At 31.8% G+C, this 19,679-nt stretch overlaps 1 protein-coding gene across 1 annotated transcript; it reads left to right on the top strand.

Annotated features, from left to right (window-relative positions):
- The first annotated feature begins 9,959 nt into the window (after positions 1 to 9,959).
- Positions 9,960 to 15,410, top strand: LOC113399557 (inositol oxygenase). Its single transcript, XM_026638706.2, has 7 exons — positions 9,960 to 10,096; positions 10,614 to 10,791; positions 10,988 to 11,196; positions 13,381 to 13,517; positions 14,026 to 14,160; positions 14,635 to 14,730; positions 15,133 to 15,410. The coding sequence occupies exons 1-7, from the start codon at positions 10,082 to 10,084 to the stop codon at positions 15,239 to 15,241; spliced, it is 879 nt and encodes a 292-aa protein (XP_026494491.2). The 5' UTR covers positions 9,960 to 10,081; the 3' UTR covers positions 15,242 to 15,410.
- The last annotated feature ends 4,269 nt before the right edge of the window (positions 15,411 to 19,679 follow it).

Below are 19,679 nucleotides of genomic sequence, written 5' to 3'. Positions count from 1 at the left end.
AAGATGTTTTTGCAAGAGATGATTTATATATATTTTTTAAATAATAATAATTGTGTAAAGATAAACGTATATTTTAGATTGTAACCTATATGTTTATTGTATATATAGCTTATTCCAACCACAGGTGTATTGTTACAAGTAACAAGTTTGACATTGCATTAAAGTGATCTATGATATTCATTATGGTTTATGAAATATGAAGTTTACATTTACAAAGATACTTTGGAAGTAAGATTGAAGTGGATACAAGTCGTTAACTCGAATAGTGTTTTGATGTAAATAAAGATGTTATTACATTACAAATTACAGTAACAATCTGTAAACATCCCACTTCTAGCCCTAGGCCTCCTCTTTCTTTTAAGGAGAAAGTTTGGAGATGTTCCAATGCCCTTGGATACACATGTAGCAGGTTTCCTCACGATGTTTTCCTTCATCGCTGCGATGATGTGGATTACAAACACAAATAGAGCACATGAATAGTCAGTATTGCTTGCCCGGCTTTGAACTTGCAATCATCGGATAAGATGCACGCGTTCTGTCCACTGAGCCACATCGGCTAGTTAAGGTTTTGTTAATATTTACGCCTTCGATTGGAATAGGTGATATATATAAGATTATGTTAGGATTGTGAATGATTAAATGTTTAAGGTTATCATATATATTATATATACAGTATGGTAATCATTCTTATTATAAAAGACAAGACCTGTTGAAATGTATTTTGTAAAATTGTAAATATGTATGCATTTAATGATGTTTACTTAAACAGACAGACAGAATAGACAGACATACATCAAGAATAATACGCAAAGTTTTTGATATAAAATATAATTCGTTTCAATAGAATTTTCATAAATAATGAGTAATCACGAACACCGACAAGTTATGGATTTATTTAGGATGTGGGATACAATTTTTTTAGACACTTAAAACACACATACACCAAAGTCAAACTCACACATGTATGCAATAAGTAGGAAGATTTAGCAATTGTTTTGTATGAGATTATTTTTTTAAATTATTTTGAATGTTCTTTTAACATATTTATAATTTGTTTTAAAACAATTTTGCTTGCGTGGTACATTTACAAATTCTATTGGCATTAACAGAAATTATGTAAAACGATAGTGCTATGATATCACGCTATACAGGCAAATAAGATTACAATAAAATTCGCCGTCTAATTTTTTTTCTGTAACGGTACCGTCAGCAAAATAACGATTCACTAACTCGATAGTTAGTGCAGATTTTTGGTTCGAAATTTGTTACTGTATTATTCTGGATGGTACGATTAGGGCTTTGCCAGAGTCGGATAATATTGTTCAGAACTTCTTTTCTAACGCTCTTTCGCTCGAGATCTGTCATTTTCGATTTACTTTGACGAGGTACCATCTCGTTCTGACAGTAGAGCCGAGTATTGTATGTATGTATGCATATATTTTTTAACTTGATTATCTTTCTTAAAGGAGTTCGACATCCAACCTTTAAATAAAATAATTATATCTGTTCAGAGCTAAAAAAACGGTGTGTAGGTACCAATTGAAGCCTACAGCCCTATATGAGTCTGATATGATAAATATTACATGTAAATTTTTGTATAAACTCTATTTATATATTCAAATTTTATACATATAAACACAGTACAAACAAATAATGTATATTATTAATTCCTCATACTTTATTAAAAGTCTTGCAATACTATTCGAATGAATTGAAACAGTATGAAATTGTTAAACAATGGTGTAGTCTGCGCAATGTGTAAATTATGACGTCATAATTGTATATGATGTTTTAAGGAGATTTAAAAATAAGTTTTCGTATAAAAAAAAAAAAATTCACTTAATATTTATTTATGACAAAGAAACACCAGTTGAAAGCATAATGTATTTTTACTTGTAAATTTTTTAGAAACTATAGTCTATACGATAATAATTAAAATATCAATAGGCTTAAGTCGATGAAGGTTTTTTTTTTTTTTGTTTCAATAAAATTATACATTTGTAGAAAATAAAGTAATTTTTACACTAATTTTGTTTTAATTGGTCACGTGACTTGTGGAAGCGTCAACTGAAATTGCGCTCGCAAATCATCTACGAACAATTGAACGTCACAATGGTTAATCAGAATATAAATTGACTTCGTTTTATTAAATGATTAATTACTACTACAACAAATAATTGAATAGTTGGTAGATTCTGTAGCTAAGCAAAAACCATTTTTTTATAAATTCACCCAAAATTTACTAATCAGATATATTTAAGGGTCATTATTGATACCGCAGAAAACTGCAAGGCCTTTGACGTCTGCCGTCAATCAGACCAATCTTTTGCTTAATGTTAACACAGCGCTGACAAAACGAATGGATTGAGGGCTTTTAGTATTTAGTTATTTGCTTAATAAGAGCTTATTTTAGTGGGAGGGATAGAAACAGGAGTAAAATAGGAAGGGAAGAGGAAAGCTACATAATATCCAAGTTGACATTTTGCTATGCATCAAATGCGTGTATCCATCGATCTGCAGCAGCAGATCTTGATGCAGCTCCACTACACTAGTACAGTAAAATAAGCCGCTATCCGTCTCCTTAAAAAGTCAGAAATCTTTTATCCAGCACTAGGAGATAACGCCTGTTATTTTTTTACTTCACATTGTTCTTGATTGAGTTTAGAATTAATTATAAATAGTATCGCCGTTGAAATAATAATATCAACAACGAAACTGCAATTCCCAACGATCAACAATATGGATCGGCTTTATGTAACAAAAGGATAATTTCCAAAAACCACTATTGTTATTTCTGTTTATTATGACAAAGCTTTAGTGTGAAAGAGAAAGTTATATATTTGGATACTCTGACAGTAAAATAGTGGTGTCTATAGGACATGTGTTGTTTCGTCTCTTTTTTCATTGGCTCATTTGAATTTAGAGGAAAACAGTAATCGAAAGCCACTTGTGACACACACCAACGTATATGGTCGAATAGTACGATAGTATTGATTTTTTTCAACACAAAGAAATCAGAATCGTATAACACTATCAATAAAGTTGATTTTCCTTTGGTGACGCTCTAAACATCTCTTTCATTTTCATGATTTCTCGGTACCTATGTTTTGGAAAAAACGTGACTTTGCATTTTGGCTCAGTTGCAATGTTTTTGTAGTTAGTTGTATTTTGTTATAAACAAGTCCTGTAGTATATCCTATTTATGTTACTGTTATTTATTTAATCCTCTAATTCTTTAAACACAGACTGCATATTAAATTATTCTTAAGTTACTGTTTTATTGGTATTGCTGTATATTTATTCGAAGGTAGATAAAAATAAAATGATAATAACATGAATAATATTATTACTTTAAAACTCTTTAATTAGGTTAGAAAAGAGTATTAACTACTGAATCTACTTTCGGTAACCGGTAGTAGCTTTACATTGAATTCAACACTGTAACATGTCGATCCAAAAGTGCTTTTATGAGCCTACCAAAAATTATTCTGATTTTGACTTACATTTGATTAAACAATTTTATTAGTAGTTATGTAAAGAGCCGAGATGGCCCAGTGGTTAGAACGCGTGCATCTTAACCGTTGATTTCGGGTTCAAACCCAGGCAGGCACCACTGAATTTTCATGTGCTTAATTTGTATTTATAATTCATCTCGTGCTCGGCGGTGAAGGAAAACATCGTGAGGAAACCTGCATGTGTCTAATTTCTACGTAATTCTGCCACATGTGTATTCCACCAACCCGCATTGGAGCAGCGTGGTGGAATATGCTCCATACCTTCTCCTCAACGGGAGAGGAGGCCTTAGCCCAGCAGTGGGAAATTTACAGGCTGATTATTATTATGTTATGTATGATGTATTCAAAACATCTGGCCAATTTTAAAATTGATTTAAATTATAACTTACATTAAATTATTTGTTTAATTCGTTCTGGTCTTTAAATATATTAAAATAAACCTCTATTTGTTATACTACTGTTAACAGAATGCAACGTGGTTATTTTATGAGTTTTAATATACTTATAGTTTTGCCTATTAATAAATTTTAATCACATGTTAAGAAATCTTTGATTAATAAAGCGTATAACTCGATAAAGGATTATACAGATGATAAAAATGTGTGGAGTTAGTATTTGTTGTTGTCAAAGCGGAATAAATAATTCACCTTTTGTATTTAATAATCTATGTAACTTAATATGTTGGCGGAAACTACTAACTACTAAGTTTCTTTTCGGTTCTTTTGGGTAGAATCTACATTCCGAACCGGTGGTAGATTCACTTAATATAGTTTGTTAAATGATGATTCAAAAGTGCAAGATATTTTATAAGTTTACTAAGCGTCGTGACCTCAGCATACCTAAAAATTATTCTCATGAATAAAATGGACGTCAAATGCTGCTTCATTCTAGTGTGAGAAAGAGATGACATGTGTAAGAACGTCATTGTTTAATGCTATCTCTTCTGTCATTGGTGATCGTAACAGTATCTACACCACCTGTTGGAGGGTAGTATTGATTTTTTAACCATACAAAGGAAAGATAACCTTTGAACGATACAAATAAAGTGCGTTTTCAAGCTTCGATTGATTTTTAATCATCTCTATGGCTTCATAATTTCCTAGTACCAATGTTTTGGAAAAAACGTGACTGCAAACTTCAAGTTATTGCTGAAATACAAGCTCACAGTGGTCGTTATAAGGATGACATACATATGTATATGAAATACACCGAAGGACTCATAAATTTCATTAAATGTCAAGATTACTTTCGTATTAATATTTTTTAGAATTATGCAATTTTTTTTATTTTAAACTAAATGAAAATTATGACCCTGTCCATTGATCAAAAAAAAAAAACAAAATTAAAAATTATACGCGGGAAAACAAAATTCATGCCTAATTTCAAATTCGTGTTATTAAAGTAAAGTTTATTGTTATACTATAAGAATTTTAAACTCAACAAAATTTTCGTAACCATAAATATGGATACTCCTCCGAACAAACCGCTCAAATTGTGGCATTGGTGGGAAGGCTTGGACCAACGACGATTATATACGTGACGAGCGATTTATTGTTTCAAATTCCCTGCGAAATCGTTTCCTCATATTAGTAAACATCAAATCAGAGCTGAATGCAGTGTGCGAAGTAATAATGCGAAGTAACAATAAGAAGGAGGCTTAAGGAAGTGGCAATCAGGATTTAATATCAATGGAGGCCCATATTGTTCACCGATTAGTGTAGGACATATTTATGTGGGGCAGACGCTCGCAGAAGGCTCTATCGTCGACGTGTGGAGAGATATGCTCGAAGTTGCATTGAGGAGCGTGTTCCTTCTGGAAACGATTCGTAGTGTTCGGTGTGTAACGGAACTTGTGTTTATTGATATAGTTCGCCAAAACGAAGAAGCAGTTTGACGGCACAACGCTATATTAACAGAGGTTTTAGAAGCTCACGTACCTTACATGGGATTAATAGGCGAAAATTTTACTGTAACGCAAGATTATGTCCGACCCCACGTCGCTGCACAAGTTCGAAAATATTGAGGAGAGCTTTGGATATGTACCATAAATTCGCCAGCACGCAGTCCGGATCTAAATCCCATTGAGCATGTTTATGACAATTTTAAAAAAGCTGTATTTGCAAGAAATCCTGTGCTCACAACAGAGGCACACTAAGAACAGACATTTTACAAGAATGGAACAATATTCCGCAAGACCGTTTAATAACCCTAAACAGATCCATGCAGAACCAATAAGAATCTGTAATAAGGTCAGGCAATCCACCTTATTAAAAGAAAAAAAACAGCTTCTACTTTTTTTTTATTTTAAGAACCAATTTTTCATGAAATTATCTTATATTATTAAATACAAACATACACAAACATACACTTAAGAATATGATACTACGTTGCTTTGAAGTCTGGTATGAAGAACTATAGGTTTCGATTTAAATTTGTATAAAAAGTTTGAATACTTGGTCTTGAACATTGATGCAGTTTATGCGTCCGTCTGTGTATGTTGATAAACGTGTTTAATTCGTTTAAAATGTAATATGTAGTCCAAGTTTCATTATATAAATGTGTTAAATTGTTATTTCCTTATAACCAACTTGAATTAACTTAATGAATAAATAATACAATTTATTATTTTTATATGATATTAATTAGTTAGAAAATATTATATTAATTGAAATTTTGAAAAAGTTTTCATAAAAAAAAGTGAAAAACCACAATGGAATTGTTTTAAATAATAATATATATGTTTGAGTGCCTATTATTAATATCTTCTACGGCCAAACAGATTTTAACCTTGAACCAAAAACGTTAAGTAGAATTTTCATTAACAGTTCCTCATATGCATTATAAATAACATCTCTTTATTTTCATGTTACCCTGGTAGCCAATGTTTTGGTAACAACGTGACTTTGTACGCTGAATTATTTGGCGCCATTTCATTGCAATTTCAAAGTTGCCAGAACCAAAAAAATAAGGACATTTCTGTTATTTTTTTTATAATTATTACTTTTACTTTTTTTAATTTTAATATTTTCATACGGTTCTAAGTTATGTCAGATCAGTTATTTTAAAAGGTCGGCGGTAGATTCAAATGGATAATTGTTTACAAACGAAAGTCGTAAGTTACTTTGATAGGTTATTTATAATAATAATAATAAATAATACATTATTGTAAATAAGTAAATTCTTCAGTGGTTTAGTTGTAGGTCATGTAATGTAAATATTATTAAAAGATAAATAATTAATAATGCTATTGATACTAGTATATATATTATGCGTTGATTTTTGTAATTATATTATTTTTTAAATTTATTTTTTGAGTATAATAAGTAATTTTCGTTATTTATAAACTAGGCAAGCCAGGCAGTATTATTAGCGAATTGATCATGTTTTTCCCAGGAACATAAAGCACATAACATACCCTAAAAAAAGTATATAAACAAAACCCGACTAAGGAAAAAATTACATTCGAAAAGTACGAAACGAGAAAATATTTATGTGCGAAATTCTTACCTAATTCATTTAATATTATTATCTAAATATTGAGAGAGTTGCCGTGGTCAAATGTCTGTCTTTGGCTTCATCGAGGCCCATTAAAAGCGAGTACCTGCCTACCTGGGCCAATCACAAACCTATATGAACTACGGTTTCTGTCTCGACTAATCATTATAAGCACCCACTACACATTAAATAAATTGTTAATTTTGGGAAAATACTGAACATTTGTCCATTATTAAGAAATATTTTTTGTGTTTTAAATTTCACGCAATAATAAGCTTTAAAACTTTGTAGTACTTGAAGACAAATAGAATGTCAATCATACAATAGATTGTGATAACATTAAAGCCTATAATCCCTCGCTTTGTTCAGATCAGCCGCGTTGTGAGATAATCTATCTATTGTTTGTAAAACACATACCTCGTTGTTTTCGTGGCTGGATTATACGGCTTGACGTCTCGAGGTTCGGAGTTCGAATTCCAATAACGAAAATTAGGAAGTTGAGAGTGCTACAGTATCTTGCCTTAGATGTAAAAAAGTACGTTTTGTTCGATCGTCTTCCGATTAAACTATGCGAGTAAGGGAATTGAAATAGTTTAAAATGGAATATAGGTTTGAACAAACTTGTATACCATAATATAATATATACTAAGCTTGAGATTTCGTTAGACTGCCTTGGTAGCATCTCGGCTTGGATCTTGGAGTTGATATCATAGTTAATGTGTATTGAAGATAAAAATACACGATTTCTCAGCTTTCCATAAATGTATAACGACTAGGAACTTATTTCAAAACAACCGAAATAAAATGACCACAAAGGACGCTGGTGGAAATTCGTATTCGAACATGAACGATTTCGGACTAAAAGACGCTCTTTAAAATTCCCACAAAATTAATTAAAAACCACATCCTATATAAATAAAACTAAAATACAAATTTAACACAGGGCTTTACAAATAGCCATGTATATTTGAAAAGGGTAAAAATGAATATGTTCTATCTCTGAATCATGAAATTACGGAAGTCACATAGTCACTTGTTGACAAAACTTCGTCTAATAAAATTGATTTAAATAAAAAACGGAATATGTTCTAGATATCAGGCGAATGTGGTATTTAAATATCGATTTATCAACAAATAAAAAGTATACCTACTATTTATTCGTCAGACTAATAATTGTCACTATCTCCTGTTAAACGACGATACGTCAGTTGAAATAAAAATCCTCGAAATAATGAAAACGTAGAATGATTTAGAATAGATAATAGGAATATATCTTAAGATATAATTATTTGTATATTAGTTAATACTTACTCTTGTTGATTAATTACAATGTTCATTTATAATCACATAATTTAAACGACTCTAATCTTGATTAAAGTTATCTCTTGATCGTTCGAACAAACAACTAAAGCAATGTTATTGTTCAACATGATTTAAGATGACACGCGTTTCTTTTTATATATTATGATTAACATAATATTCATTGTTTATAGCTACATGTCCTACAAACAAAATGTTTTAATTAAAGTGTTATATTTATATTAAATACTAGCTGTGCCCGCGACTTCGTGCGCGTTTCAATTTAACAAAAAAGTTATTGTTGTAGCCTAAGTTACTCCTTATTACATCAGCTATCTGCCAGTGAAAGTCCCGTCAAAATCGGTCCAGTCGTTCCGTTGATATTCTTCTTATTGTTTAAGATCAAATCTAAATCTAGATATACTTTATTGAATACAATAGGCTTTTACAAGTACTTTTAAATCGTAATTATACAGAATTATGCTAAGCGCAAACCGGTTCAGAATGTAGATTCTACCCAGAGGATCCGGATTCCGGACAGAAACAATACGATCTATAGAAATATTATAAATGCAAAAGTAATCGTCTGTTACCTCTTCACGCTCAATTCAATGAATCGATTTAGAAGAAATTCAACACATAGGGTATCTTCTTTAATTTACCCCTTTAGGGGGTAAAATCGGTGTTGACGGTTTATGTGTTATAGGTAAAGTTTTATAAATTTCACGCGGATAAAGCCAATGGCATTTAGGGGAACTGTGGCAACAGTCCTGGGCCCTCCACGTGAAAGATTCCTCCACAAAAGAAAGATTCCGACGAGTTAACAAATATCTAGATACAGTCGAATTATAATAATGTTACTAATTACTTTTTTAAAATATACCGATACAAGTAAATAAATTAAAGCTTAATGAATGAAATTAAAATATGCTAATTAATTCATAACCTACTTATTAGTTTCCACGCCTCTGTTGGTCTAGGTCCACACCTTTGTGGGCCCAGGGCCTCCAGACCGTTAAATCCGACTCCGATAAAGCCGCAGGTTCAGCTTGTTATATATAACATATCCTGCCTGAAAATCAACAATTATTAGCTCCACGCTTTCTCATTATCAAGCTTTTCTTAACATATCCCATAAAAGCAATTGGCTTGTTTTATTCTTACTTAACGTTGGCAGCGGTTTCAAGTTCAGGATCGTATTTTTTTATGGTCTTCTGCAACTATTAGAGTTCTGCAATGGGACGTTGTGACCCCTTTTCCTTTTACTACATTAATTAAATTTCTTAAAACCAGAATTGTAAATAAAATCTAACGTTGTCATACTTTACTAATACTAATTTAGATCGAGCTCCTCGTTTAAAAGACATAATCTCAATCATTTGTTTTCTTTAAAAAAAAATTCTATCTTAAATTGGTGGTAGGTAGGAACCGGCAAGAAACTCAGTAGTTACACTTTTCCACCATTTTAATTACAGAGTAAAGAACATTTTTTTTTTATATATTTTTATACAATAACCCTTAAGGAAGGTAAAAATGACCCTAAGAAATGAGTTTGTGTTCAACGAACCTTAAAATAACTTCAGGTAGTTTAAACTCACTGTGCCACCATCTTTACCATGCTGATTATTATCTAATGGTAAAATTAAGCTCATTTTATCAATAGATATAAACACTTGATACCTAGCCGTGTGGCGCCTATATAAGAATTGAGATGACAGCTACAATTTATTGATATTGATATTGTTTAGTTGGGACTGCAACGGAAATCCAAGATGGCTGCTAAAGTTGTAAGTCGAAGTTTTTCTTCGTGTTCTCTATGTTTTATCACTTTTCGTTGTTTTTTTTCTCAAAATACATAAACAGATTTAGAATAATTGCAAACATACACATAAACAAAAATAATACATAATTTTATCACGATAATAAAATTGAAGTAAAAAAAAGAGTTTGTAAAGATTATATATACAATTATTTAAACATTTACAAAACTTAATGAGTTACTTTTGTATATTGTATAATAATAGAATATAATCAATATTTTCATTTATAAATAGTTCTGTATATATCTTGACCGCGTGGAATCGTGGCAGGAATGCTAACAGCGTTTCCCCGTTGAATCGCAATTCCGATCCTCTGGACTAAAAACGAACCAACCCTCCTGTCACCGGTGGAGTCAATAAGGCGAGGTGTTATACTTTTAATAAAGCTTTTTGCACTACTATTCCAAGGTCCAAGTGTTTCAACATTATAAATAAATATTAAAATGTATACTATTATTATTAATATTTTGCTTAATTTTTATAGAAGACTCCGGTGTCTATGATAGACCCCTCGCAACTTTTGCGTCCGGAACCAAGTTTCAATGACAAGCCGCTCGAAGCATTCCGCGACTACAGCATCGATGACAACGATCCCATCAAGGAGCGCGTGCGCAGGACCTACTATACCATGCACACGAACGTCACGGTGGATCTTGTTAAACGTAAGCATTTATATTTATAGTAGTTATTTTAATTTTCTTACGTTTAATACTATAAAATATTCATGTCAACAATATCGTGACGGGTGGTTTGACGATATTCTTTTGAGAAGGAGTTGACCTCAATTGACGCGGTTTGAATGTGTGCATACTCACATACACACATTTAATTTAATAAATACTGTTTTATTTTGAACAGAAAAACGTGAAAAATGGCTCAAATTCAATCACTTCAAATCAACGATAAAGGATGCTCTTATCAAGTTGAACGAGCTGGTGGACGAATCGGACCCTGACACCGATTTGCCCAACATAGTACACGCCTTCCAAACCGCCGAGAGGATCAGACAGGACCACCCTGATGATGACTGGTTTCATCTTACGGGACTCATACACGATTTGGGCAAGGTACGTGTTAATTACTCAGGTTCAAATCAAATCAAATCAAAAGGTTAATTTCTCATTATTACAAAAAAATATATAGAATCAATTTAAGCACACATATACCTACAATTTCAATTTTTGTATATCTATACATTGAAATAAGAATATAAGTATATAATTAATTTTGTTACTGAATTCCTAATAAAATTTCGGTCAAAATGGTTTTTCTAACGGAGATTCCCGAATTACGCAAGAAATCTTATTTTATTATGATTATGATTATTGTCCCCGTGATTATGGGACGATAGCTACACGTAGAAGATTGGTTATGGTCTTATTTTGAAGAGCTCCTACCGTAGATATGCAGATAATAAAGAAAATAAAGACTATTAAATTGTTATGAATTAATTTTAGAGAGCGCAAAAATGTTACTGGCCACGTAGAGAGCGGCGCTATGACTGTATAAAAAAAAAACAAATTAAAATCATGCGAACAAACGTCGTCAGTTGACTATGAATTTAAATAAAAAAAAAAACCTGTCACGTACTTATCCTTCACTCCCTAATATAAATTGTATAACATAGTCAGTTTTATTAAATTTATCTGTGTATTATATAACAATATATATATATATATAGCTTAAATCTTAAGCTTTACATAATGGATTAATTACGAATAGCCCCTACGGTTGATGTAATACGTTTATGTTAAGACCTCTGACCTCTTGATAATCTTTTGTCGTGTTTTTGATGGGTTTTCTCCTATGTTTTACTTTTATTACGTATAATTACATCAATTAAATACATAAATATGTATTTTACATAGTTACTTTCTCTATTATAATTTAATTTACTTACGTACATTACATAACAATTCGTCCGATTATGATGAGCCTACGAATCGGCCAACTCAACAAGTTATTCTACGAAGTATGTGCGTGAGTACGAGCCGAATAGTTTAATTAAAAAAGAACTCTTATGTAAATATTACTTCCTTAGGAGAGGATGAGGGTTATTATATTTATTTTATTCATATGCCACCCTATTTAAATAAGAGATATATTTGTATTAAGCAATTATCAATTTAATTTTCTAATATTCGGGCCACCTAAGGCCCCTAGATAGCCCAATGGATAATCAAATCATATGTGGATTCCAAATATTTTAACTTTACATACATTTTAAAACCATAATTATAGTTTAAAGCGAATCACACACGACGTATATACAGTGTTTGAACTTAAGATAAAATATAGTTCGTTACATATTCAAGGGAACATCAAAGACGACGATGACTATATATTTTGATCTTATAGTATCTTAACATGAGTATGTTTTACGTTAAGATACGAAAATATATCAATACATATACAATTAAGAGAAGATAAGAAATACTAAAGGTTTCCGGTATTATCGTATCTTGAGATATCTCACGGGGGTCGGTGTCACTGTAATATTTTATCTAAGACATCGTAATCCCTAATAATATTCTTAATGCGAATGTAACTCTGTCTGCTATCTCTTCACGCTGATACCGGTGAACCGATTTAGATGGAATTTCATGTGGAGATAGAGGCTAGTTTTATAGAATACACATATTCACTTAAATTACAATTAAGACTTATTTATAAAATTACGTAAAAATTGCTACAATTTTGAATTTACACTATAAAATTAAAATAATGTTTAAAGGGGTTTATTAGCAGCCTAAAAAAAGGTACCCTTGTGTCTACGAGAGGGAATTTACAATTAAGGTACAATTATACAATATTGTACCTTATTGTTGTAATTGTACAATTGTACAATTACAGCTTTAAAACATAATAAATAAAATAAACGTCCGTAAATATTCTACAGCTGAGCCAAGACCTCATACTCCTGAGGAGAAGGTTTGAAACCTTCCGCTGTACCAGAAGGGTTGGCAGATACACATGTAACAGCATCTGACGCATGTCGGCTTCCTCACGAGGTTCTTCTTCCACCGCTCAACCGCATTTTATGAATTATATAAAAACACGAAAAACTCATATAAAAACTCATTAGTGTTTGACCGGATTGAACTCACACTACTCGATTAAGAATAAGATTGATATGTTTACTCCGTAGGATTAATTCGTCTCTATATTGTTTATATTAGCGCATTTTGTTTTTGAGAAATAATTTAATTGTTTTTGCAATATTATGAATGTATCACTGATCTCCTGACCAGGTGATGGCCTTTTACGGCGAGCCTCAATGGTGCGTGGTGGGTGACACTTTCCCCGTCGGATGCAAGTGGGCTGACTCCATCGTCTACGGCCAAGAGAGTTTCAAAGACAACCCTGATACATACAATCCAAAATATAAGTAAGTATTACGAGAAGACCGTTTAATTGCTTCAAACGAAATTATTGATCCTATAGAAATTCCATATATTTTTAATTATAATTTTTAGAGTATGTATGTAATTATATATGTCGATATAATATGTCACACAGGTAATCACTAAAATTACGAATACTTTGAATTTTTGATTACTGAAAATTTCTTGATGGTAGGACACTGTGCGAGCCCGTCTGAGTAGGTACCATCCACTCATCAGATATTCTACCGCCAAACGGCAATAGTCACTATTGTTGTGTTCCGGTTTAAAATGTTGAATGAACCAGTGAAACTGCGGTACAAGGGACGAAGATCTTAGTTTCCAAGGTTGGTGGCACATTGGCGATGTTTAACATTTCTTACAGCGACATCGTCTATGGGCGGTGGTGATCAGTGACCATCAGGCGGTCCATTTGCTCGTCCGCCAACCTATACCATAAAAAAGGCGGTTTTAATTATTCTGTTGCAGTTTCGATTAATATGTTTTTTGTAGTTCAAAGTACGGTATGTACGATCCTCATTGCGGACTGGACAATCTTCTAATATCCTGGAGCCACGATGAGTACTTGTATCAGTTCCTGTTGCACAACAAGTCGAAGCTACCGGAGAAGGCGCTTTACATGATAAGGTCACAATGAATATATTTTTTAAAGAAATAAGTACAAATTATATTTCATTCTTAATTTGGTTATGCAAGAAAATAATGACTAATTTTGTAGTAAATACATAGATTTCCTAGGTCGATATGAAATAAGTTGTTATTCATAAAAATGATGGTTTACATCTATACTTATATTAAAAATGCGAAAATAACTCTGTCTGTCTGTTACGCTTTAACGGCCAAACCATTGAACCGCTTTTGATGAATTTTGGTATGAAATAAACTTGAACCCCAAGTTTCTATATTATCTAGTAACAGCATTAAGTTGATAGCATAAAGTCATAATAAAACACTTTTACTTAGTTATCACTTATCCTTATGATCCAATGGAATCCAGTCACCGTGGTATACATATAATTGTATATAATTTAAACTTTGCATGTAATGTATAATTCCTTTTAAAATTCTCATAATAGTCTAATAATAATGTAAATTCTTTAGGTACCACTCCTTGTACCCGTGGCACGCAGGTGGTGATTACCGCCACCTCACCAACGAAAAGGATGAACAAATATTAAAATGGGTGCTAGAATTCAAGTAGGTGTTACTTCTTTATTAAATCCAAAAAAAAATCCCATCACAGTTTGAATGTGATATTCTTTAATTCATTTTATGTTCGCAACGAACATCCATCGTGAGTGAAGACATTCTTACAAATTTCCGCAGCAAAACAGCAAAACAGTTTTCCTTAACAGAAATTAATGCCTCTAATTTGGCGTACGTATTCTATAATTTGACCTTTAATAATAAGTCCGTTGAGTGACTTAAACGAGCGCAGATGTTTTTGTGTGTCCGTACGTATATATTAATTGGACGACGGTTTTCCCATTTTCATGATAAATTCCTTGTCGTGTGAATTGTAGTATAAGAGCGTTCCACTTGAAATAATAGGTTTATTAGTAACAGGCATTCTTGTTAATTTTCTATTTCTTTTTCCAGTAAATATGACCTATACACTAAAAGCGAAAAGATGCCCGACATCGAAGCTCTGTGGCCATACTACGAAAGTCTCATCGAGAAATATATTCCAGGTGTTTGCGAGTGGTGATCTTGGACGAAAATTAATCCTGATAAATTTAGAAACCGTGTATTATTTACGAGTATTATAGTAGTTATGATTATTTAACTTGAACGTATTATTTTTATAACGTCGACTATACTATGTTTAAAGGTTGTTTTTTATAGTACAAAATAAATATAATTCGCATTAAATAAAAGGTGTGTATCATTTTATTTTTATATTTTCTTATATTTCCAAGATGGCGCAAAAGTTAGAACTCTTTAATTTTCTCTCAATATCGTAAGTTCAACAAGGTACAAATAGCACTCCCTACTATGCAATATATGTACGGTTACATATATTCACAAATGCGCGCTGTAGCAGAGTGATAAAAAATATCCAAGCATTTGGTTCAAAACGAGCGAAAGCCTTTGACTACTGGCTGTTACTTCCTTTTATCGGTGATAAGGCTTTGACCAGACAATTCTGAGTCAATATCAACTCTCCACTGATCAGTTAATGTACCGCTAAAGATTAAGACTCAAGATAGTATGCAGGGCGATGAGTGGGCGATGAATGAGCAGGGAAATGGCCAACTACAACAGAGACAGCAAAATATCTGATTTTTAGGAATATAACCATTAGTAAATATTAGTGAAATTGTCTAAATCTCATTGTCAATAGTTCGAATATAAATTCTTAAAAACCAGAAATCAAAATAACTTTTAAAAATAATAGATTATAATAACAAATAACATGAATTACTTTAATATTTATAATAATTAATAACAAACCAACTAAAGCGGCATATTTTCTATGACTCAGAATTTTATATGTCCGAAGCACTCCAAATTCCCTCCAAAACACAAGCCTCTGTGACAGGCGACCGCGCGCTCTTTTTTTATGTTTTACGCTACAAGGTATTTATGCATTAGGCTGTAAATATATATAATATTTGACAGTTCGTCAGAAGGCTATGTTGGGCTATGGGACGACTATATTAGTAGTTAGTAAACTAGAAAATTAATATAATAAAAAAATTTAAAAAAAACTAGAAAATAACTCATTAGTGACAATAATAATATTTCATTGTTGGCGGCAAATTCACAGTGTAGATAGTTGTTTTATGTAATCTATACTTAATATTATAAATCCGAAAGTAACTATCTGTTACCTCTACACGCTTAAACCCTCAACCGATTTAGATTAAATTCAGGTTAGAAGAATACAGGTTACTTTTTTTAGTTCGCCCCTTGAGGGGGTAAAATGGGGATGACGGTTTATATGGTATGGGTAAAGCCGTGGGTTCAGCTAGAACATATATAATGTTGTATAAAAGTTACGTTCCGTCAATTTTCACATTTCATACGGTCTTTATTGAACAAAATTTTGTTTTTGTTTTGATCTGTATAAACTTTATTAAGTCTTATCAAATTACGTCACATTCGTATGCTGCTGTAGACTTATTCTCTTGAAAACATAAAACAAATTATAAAGTTTACATTCATTGTGTTTATAATAAAAATGTAATAAATTTTTATCATGTGTTTTGTTAATTTATCTGCGCAGTACACTTGGCCGTGACATTTTAATATAACTTCCATCACGCGGGTTGGTCTGTTTCATTTGTATCGCGATGTATAAATTGTCTCGCGTGTTAAAAATAGATTTAAATTGAACGAACATGAATGAAAATAAATTGCTGCTAACAAACTATAAATGGAACTTACTTAAACGTATATTGTATATATATATATATATTTGCATAGGTGTTTGTATTTTTTCACTTAATGATAAGTGGTCACCACCGCCCATTATCACTGTAAAATATATTACCATCTCTCATCGACAGTTCGCTATCAACCTTGAGAACTAAGATGTTATGTCCCTTGTCCCAAAAGTTACACTGCCTTAATCACCCTTTGAACCGGAATACAAAAAGTAACATTTGCTGTTTGGCTATAGAAATTAGAACATATACTCTATTCCAATCATAACAGGAAAGAATCCAAATAAACAGCATTTGACAGCAGATTGACGCGATATCATTCGAGAGCTTGATTAATCTATGATATTTACTATGGATTTGCGAAAAAATGGCGTCTTGAATGTTGACCAAACTGTCATCGCCATTTTGGAAGTAAAATTAAAGTGTAAATAAGTGTAATTAAGTACAATAATGTTGTATTATAAATAAAGATATATTAATCATAAACTCTTAGTAGGGCACAATATAGCTGAGTTATTAGCAAATCGAATGAAATATGTAAATCTTAGAACTGTTTAAATTTTTTCCTACTTCCATTAGAATAGGTCGGTCATATCTACCGATCGGCCTTACAGAAAATCCTACCAAATATAAATGTACCTACATCTCAAGTTATAAATAATTCATTAACTTTACATTAAAATAATGTTGTCTATTTACCTAATTATATAATAATTTTTAATTTTATCGACTTGTTTTTTTTTGCAGTAGGTAATTTTAATTTTATTTTCGCTCATAAGTGCCCATCTATCTAGTTATGACTGGAATTGAAATTGAGTATTATAAACAAATATTACGTACTATTTTTCCGTCACGAGTTCGTACGAGTAAACTTCACTTAAAATGTTCCTCTAACTATGCCTTTAAGTTGAAACGTTCAAAAATCCTTTTATAATAAGTAATAAATATGCTATATTTTAAGTCAACTGGACCTATCTTTTAAAAGATCTCGCGTTGAGTCGGTCCGTGGAATTGCGCTTAATATAAATTATAGATATTATAAGTAACGAATATAAATTATTTTAATTTGTGGTAGCGTTTTGTGCAAGCCCGTACCTAACATATATTGTATCGCTAAGCAGCAATACTTAGTATTTTTGTTATTTGAACATATATGTTTCGACGACCTCCGTGGTCGAGTAGTGTGTACACCGGTTTTCATGGGCACGCTACTCCGAGGTCCCGGGTTCGATTCCCGGCCGAGTCGATGTAGAAAAAGTTCATTAGTTTTCTATGTTGTCTTGGGTCTGGGTGTTTGTGGTACCGTCATTGCTTCTGATTTTCCATAACACAAGTGCTTTAGCTACTTACATTGGGATCAGAGTAATGTATGTGATGTTGTCGAATATTTATTTATTATATTTATGTTTCCAAGGTCGGCGGCACATGGTGCTGCAGGGAATGGTTGATATTACTGAGAGCGCCATTGTCTCCGAGACCACATCCACCAACCTAGACCATAATAATAAAAAAATACGACATAAAACAATACCTAAATAACTTATTATTATATTAATATGTTTATTTCTATGTTGCTCCAGTTTAGTACAATTTCTACGTTTTTTTAAAACATTGAAGGTGATATCAGGATGTAAATATATTTCGACATTGATAATAGCAAAACTACAATGTTTAGTATCCATTAGATGCATTAATAAAATACAACAAGTGCTTTAACTACATGCACGAGTATATGTCACGTGACATACATACACGAATATGAAGTTATTTTAAAAATAAATAACTTAATAATAGTTGAATTCGTTGTTGCACATATCAATATGGCTATCTCTGGCAAAACTTAGTCAATTGATTGCTATACTTGTGCTGCCTGACCTCTTTCTCGTGTCAGATTTGCTGTCCCTCCGGATTATGAGTGTGAGGAATAGAGAGGGCACTAACGTCTCACGCTCACATTTGTGCACTTTTATATGTCTTGTCTGCTGGTCTCCATTGGGTTCGAGCAAAAATGATAACACGCGTAAATTCATCCAATCATAGAAACAAAAAAAATATTGTTGGAATACACATGTAGCAGAATTTCATTCAATACGCGTAGGTTCTACACGAGTTTTCCTTGAGCAATAGTACGAAAGCACGTGAAAATACTTAAATAAAATAAAATATTATGTAGTTATATTTAAAAAAATATACATTAAATTACTCTTGTCGAAATTTTTTTCTAATTTTCTTTGTAGAACAAGTAAATAAATAATTTTATTACACTACGTAATCGCGAAATCTATGACCTACTTAACATATTAAATGTAACAATAATATGTGCAATCTGAAAATATATTAAGATCATGCAATAGGCTCTACAATATAGTCGTATTAATTCTTAGGTATGTATATAATAAAGATGTATATAAAACTAGAACGTCCAGATTTCGTACGGAGAAATATTTTATTTAGTGCTGAATTGCAGAGCAATCTACTGAGTCCAATCTAAAGCAAGCAGGGACCCAAACACACAAAACAACAAAAATCATAGAAATCGGTCCAACCGTTTAGGAGTTCCAGTTCTAAGCACACGTACTGATGACTTATGTAACTAAAGATAACTTCTCTATACAGAGCAGTATTAACATTTAGCTTCATAAAAAAAAAAAATTATTTAAATATCGATTTTAAATTATTATTGTATTAGTGACGTAGTAAAAAATGTTAAATAGTTATGTACGAGATATTAAAATATAATATCTTTAATCTATATTT

This window comes from Vanessa tameamea, chromosome 21 (genome assembly GCF_037043105.1).
Source record: "Vanessa tameamea isolate UH-Manoa-2023 chromosome 21, ilVanTame1 primary haplotype, whole genome shotgun sequence".
NCBI classification, from domain to species: domain Eukaryota; kingdom Metazoa; phylum Arthropoda; class Insecta; order Lepidoptera; family Nymphalidae; genus Vanessa; species Vanessa tameamea.
The sequence above is the reverse complement of the archived record's forward strand: the minus strand, read 5'-3'. Positions and strand labels throughout refer to the sequence as shown.